The 6,000-nt window shown below is 40.3% G+C and overlaps 1 protein-coding gene across 2 annotated transcripts in view; it reads left to right on the top strand.

The window, feature by feature from the left end:
• The window catches only part of prrc1 (proline-rich coiled-coil 1), a 32,185-nt gene that overhangs the window by 6,875 nt on the left and 19,310 nt on the right, over window positions 1–6,000 (top strand). For both annotated transcript variants that reach the window (XM_048593340.1, XM_020526498.2), the window contains exons 3-4: window positions 914–1,294; window positions 2,226–2,371. In XM_048593340.1, the coding sequence (XP_048449297.1) occupies window positions 914–1,294; window positions 2,226–2,371 (527 nt within the window). The remainder of the gene's footprint in view (window positions 1–913; window positions 1,295–2,225; window positions 2,372–6,000) is intronic.

A 6,000-nucleotide genomic window follows, 5' to 3' on the forward strand; every position in this document is an offset into this window, starting at 1 on the left:
AAATCTGGTGATAGAAGACAAGTTGGGAAAGCTGTGTGGAGTCCACAATGGTTTCTAAGGGTTAGAAATGGGTTCAGTGGGTGGATAAGAGGTGACAGGTGGAGTATAATGTGGAGAAAAATGTTGTTGATGACTCAGGATGCTTAGAAAAACTGAAAAATAATTGGTTACATAATACTCGATGGTATTCAGAGTTTTGGGTCTCTTGTACAAGAAACACACTTATTATGCAGATACTGCAAGTAAGCAGGAAGTAATTGGTATTTTGACCTTTTTACAAGAAGGTAAGAGTAAAAGTTGCTGCAATTATACAAGGCTTTGAGACAGTGTAGTTGTGTTTTGCTTTCCATATTGAATATTCCTGTCTTAAGGTTACAGTGAAGGTTCATAAATTGATTACTGAAATTACTGAAATGAGTGTTGACATCTGAGAAGAGATTGATTTGAATGGCATATGTTCCCTGGTGTTTAGAAGAATCAAAAAGTGGTCTCCATGTAAAGTTCTTCAAAGGCTTGGTAAGATGGATGTGGAAAGGCTATTTTCACTGGCTGAAAGTCTGGAACTAGAAGGCAGTCACAGGAGGAGGGGCTGGCCATTCCAGATTGAGATGAAGAAGTTTGTCATTCAATTCAGAGTCTTGAAGATTCTCTATCCTGCATACCTATGAATGTTTAATCATTGAGTGTATTCAAGACAGAAATCAATAGATGTTTGGACTCGAAGGGTATTGGGGATTGGTGGGAAAGTTTAAGGTTAAAAATTAGCCATGCTCTTTCCAAATGTTGGAGCTAATTTGGGAGGGATGGGTGAATGCCCTACATGTTTAAATAAGAACAATGTTTATGTTGATTATATGCTTCTAAATCTTTTCATATTTCTTTTGTTTCTCTTTTTTGGCTTATCTGTCTGCAGTTCTACCCAGTCCTTTATCTAATCCTATCACCAGCTCTATCTCTTCATTACCTCCCTCAACCTTTTCCACGCCACCACCTCCTCGAACCCACGTGCCTCCTGCTGGGTCCTCCACACCCCTGACAATGGGATCTTCTGCTGTCGCTTCCACCATACATCCAGCTGTTGCTCATTCTGGGACTGCCGCTTATAGCAGTCCCATAAACTTTTCTCCTTCAGCACCTCCTGTGGGTTCTCCTGCTGGTCCTGTCTTTTCTGTACCTCCCGTAGGTCCACCAATCACTGGTTTCTCCATGACTGCCAATTACGACATCACCCGAGGTCACGCTGGTCGAACCCCTCAAACCCCACTGATGCCAACATTTTCTTCATCTGTTGCAGGTGGTAGTTTAATTTTAATGTTCCACTTTTGTTCATAGAGTACTTTCTTAATGTGGAAATTCTGTGCGAGTGTTTAATATTGTCGGTTTGTAAAACTTTTTTTTAACTGGTTGACAAAGTTTAAATCTTTCTTCATCCTTCCCAATAACACTAAGTCTTTTGATAGTCACTGTGATAATAGTTACTGTCAACATTGTAATTACGTTATTAATAGGAATGGGACATAAATTTATATTGTTAGTTCCTGAAAAGGAAATATTAATCATATTTTTCTTTATTCTTCCTACTCCGCCTCATGTTTTGCCTCATTCCTTTGTTTATGCTACCTGGTATTCATGTAGTGCTGTCTGATCCCTGTGACTCCAATGTAACAGGTTACTCCCAGCAGAGCTAGTTTTCTCAATAGTAGTGTTCCTCTGTGTGATGCCCTTTTGGTACCAGCATTTTGGGAGTTGCTAAACTGGTTTACCCAACTTTAAAGAAAGGAGTTTAAGGATGTTCTGTTAAATGTGTTTTCAGCATTAAATTGAAGTCAACTTACCTGACTTAGAACATAGAACATTACAGCACAGTACTGGCCCTTCGGCCCTCGATGTTGCGCCGACCTGTGAAACCAATCTGAAGCCCATCTAACCTACACAATTCCACTTATCATCCATATGTTTATCCAATGACCATTTAAGTGCCCTTTAAAGTTGGTGAGCCTACTGTTGCAGGCAGGGCATTCCACGCCCTTACTACTGAGTAAAGACTTACAGCTGGGGTCACTGTTTAGCGGTCAGAAACAAGAATTCTGATCGACGCTTTTGTTTCAAAACACCAATTGTTCTGTGTTAGAATATCTTCTTAATTAACATTTTTGTTCCAAAGCAAGTCCTGCTCAACATGAGCATCATAAACCTGATTCCTAATGTTATTAATTTATTGACAGGAGTTGCGCCAAACACAATGCCTCAGACCTCTGCTCCAATTGGAGGTGGCTCTTCCATTACTTTCCCAGAGGAGACTGAAGATCCCAGGATGTCTGCGCATTATGATCAAAGTGCTTCTGGTGGAGGACTGTGGGGCTTCTTTAAGGTAGGCCTTGGATGTAATTCCTGACCTGGATTTCGTGGTCGGTGCCAAAGTGGCATTCGCCATTCACTTTGCAGATACCTAGCTGCAAAATTTAAACAGGCCTTGAGTGATGACTTGCTTTAATACATATTTGATCATATGGCATCTGTGGCGTTGGTGAACAGGAATAAAAACAGCAAGACTTTTCACTAGTGCTATTGAAGAATTTCTATTTTGCGTGACTCAAGTAGAATCATGAGTTATAAATCATGAATGGAAAGGAAAGAAAGGTTGAGAAGTAGATATAAATATTTGAAACTTAAATTTTGACACCAGTTTACCTATGAGGGAATGATATTTAACTGTCAAAACACAATATTTTCCCCCAAGGCCATGAAGATTGTTAAGAGTAATGATTTATCAAACTGTTAATAATTTACTGCAATCCAAGCGCCTTGCATCCCTCTGAGATTGCCCTTTACAGTCTGCAGGTTTTTAGTATCAATCATGCTTGAACAGTAATTTGCCATTGAGTAAATCTTATAGAGGAATGTTTACGCTCCAGTAGTTTCTGGATCACCTCACTTTTTATTGAACTAATCCTGATGCTGACAAGAGATTTGACAATGCTCTGAAATTTGTCCACAAACTCTACTGGTTAATCAACAATCAGGTGCTCACAAAGAAAGTCCAAATTCAAGAAAGATAAATACTTAAACCATATCCACAATTGGTTTCATCCAAGTGTAATGACAACAAGACATTTGCCAGAGTTACCAAAGCGGTTATATCCTTTGACAGATTTTGCACATCATTCTGGTAGCAAAGGGGAATAAATCTGCCTAACTTGGAATTCTATTGCGCTATATGCATGAGAGGCTTGGACTGTGTACCAGCGTCATTTCAAGAAGCTCATTCACTTCTGAAGCTTCAAATGGCAGCTCAGGTCAACTGGCAAGACAAAATACCAGATGCTGAGACAAAATTTTGTATTGTTAGTTCCTGAGAAGGAAAGATTAATCATGTTTTTCTTTATTCTTCCAACTTGCCCTTGCGTTCTGCCTCATTCCCTTTTTCATGATACCTGGTCTGTATCTTGTGTTGCCATCTGATCCCTATGACTGCAGAAATGAATGGGCACACCAAGTTGAGACAGTTTCAACTGAATGGGAGTGGTTACATAACCAAAATGCCTGACATTCTGTCTTACTGAAACAAATCTATTATGGAGGGCTTAGGTTTAGGGTGCTCTTTATGGCAGTTAAAGGAAGCGTTTCCAGGAAACCTGAAGGCTTCACTTTGGAATTTTGATATTGACCTCCAGTCCTGAGAGAAGCTTACCCAGGATCACTGGACATAGCACATGCAAGCAAAAAAACTGTTTGGCCTCCTTCAAATGCAAATAGCAGGCAGCCATTAACTGTTCTCTTGATGTTGGGAATGGCAAGTGCAGTCAAATTCCAGCCTAGTGGCAGAATTCTAGGAGCTGATGTTATCCAGCTGAAGTCCTACAAGGCTGGAAATGATTGCCTGGTTATGAAACTCACTGAACTCTTCCAGTCCATACAAGAGCAAGGAACCATTCCACAAAAGTACAATGATCCCTCATTTTCACTACGTAAGCAGAAAGGAACTTGCCAGAATCTGAACTGCTTAGTGCAACATCTCAACCAGGATCTGTCACCAGAGTTAGTGCAGCTTTAGGAAAGGTTGGGGAGACATTACTCTTGTGCTTGCAGTTACACAGCACCAAGAGCAAAACACGCTGCATCACTTTTGTCCTGACTAAAGTCTTTAATACAGTCAGCTTTGAGGGCCTTTGAAAGATAATGGAGAAATCCAGCTGTTCTGAAACGGACTCCGTATCCTGGAGTGAAGTCGTTTTGACCCACTCCCAGTTACTAATGTTAAACAGGATTGTATGCTAGTGCCTGAAATCCTCAGCACTGTTTTCTTTTTTAGTGCTCCCAGATGCATTCTATGATGATGATTCCTAACTTTGAAATCTGATATTATGTGGACTGCAAGCAAAGACAAGAGTCTCCAAGAATGTATATCACAGTTTTCTGTTTTCTAATTGACAGCTAGTGCACAGTTCAGTGCTGAAAATGCAGTGTAGCATGGACTTGTTTTCATTTGCAGTCAACAACTCTGACCTCATGACCATCAACAAGAGGAGTGCAATAACATATTGACAGGGTCCAAAAATGTCGTCTTTGCAGCACACTATCTCAAGCTATATGTATGACAACAAAACACTTGCAAGAATTGCCAAAGCAGTTTTGACTGACTTTACACATCAGTCTGGAAGCAAAGACAAATAAATTGCCTACCAGACTTGGAAGTTTGTGGCGATCCATGCATGTGTGGCTTGTTGTGTACCAGCATCGTTCCAAGAAGCTCATCCATTTTGTGAGCTGCCTTGGGAAACTTCTGAAGATCAGATGGCAAGACAAACTATCTGACACTTTAGGTACTCACTCGGACTTGCATGCCAGGCATAGGTACTGCCTTGAGACTATCATAACTAAATGAGTGTGGTCATGTAATCTCGCATGAGACTCCTAGAATTCCAGTGCTCCTTCTTGTCAGTCAAAGGAAGCACTTCAGGGATGCTCTGTGAATACTTAATTTAGGAATTTTTGATATTGATCTTCAGTCCTGGAAGCAGTTTATTCAGGATCACTGCACCTGTAAAATGCAAGCAAAAAAAACACACTATATGGACTCCCTCAAAAGCAAGTGCATGTTTGAAGCAAAGAGAAATGCAAGGAACTTAAATCCTGAGCCAGCAACTTTTACAAATCTTAGTCATCTGGAGTATCTTGTTGTGTTTTCAACAGAACATTCTGGGCATAGATTTGCTTCAGCAATCACCCAGAGTTCTTCCAAATATCCAAGATGACGAATGTGGTCAGCTTCGTCTGAAAGGACAAACACAAGAATAATTCACTTAGTCCAGAATGCAAAATATGATCTCTTTGAATACTAGCGAGCAATGCCTTTTTGTTGAAGCTATTCCATTAAACTCAGTGCCATGGTCAGCGAATGTCACCATGTACACAAACAATTAAGCATGCTGTTTTGTCCTGGATAGTGTCAAGCTTATTGTTGGACCTGCATTCGTTCAGGCAAGACGCGAGTACTCGTGCATTATTGGTGGTTTGCAGTCATTGGGAAGTCATTAAGTGAGTTATTTGCCACAAACCTTTTGACTTACTGTTGTAGCCACTGTTAATGTGGCGGGTCCAGTTCAGGTCCTGGGTGTTACCGTTGACCAGAATATTAATTGTGTGCAATTTAACAACTGTAATGCCAAGGGAAGATTTAGTTCTCTGGTTGGGTATGGTTATTAACTCTCTCGTGCATGATGTGAATGTCACTTGTCAGCCTCACCCTGAATACTGTACAAGTCTTCCTGCATTTGTGTGTGGGTTGTTTCTTTAACTGAGGAGAGAACATTGTGCAATCGTCAGCAAAAATCTCTACTTCTGATCTTTTGGAGAGAATGTCATTGAAGCAGCTGAAGATAGTTGGGCTTGGGATACCACCTTAAAGAACTCCCACAGAGATTCTGGGGTTGAAACATTGACCTCTAATAACCCCACCATTTTTTTTTTTTTTTTTTTTTTTTTTTTTTTTTTTTTTTT

The sequence above is a fragment of the Rhincodon typus genome, chromosome 3 (genome assembly GCF_021869965.1).
Source record: "Rhincodon typus isolate 14 chromosome 3, sRhiTyp1.1, whole genome shotgun sequence".
NCBI classification, from domain to species: Eukaryota; Metazoa; Chordata; class Chondrichthyes; order Orectolobiformes; family Rhincodontidae; genus Rhincodon; species Rhincodon typus.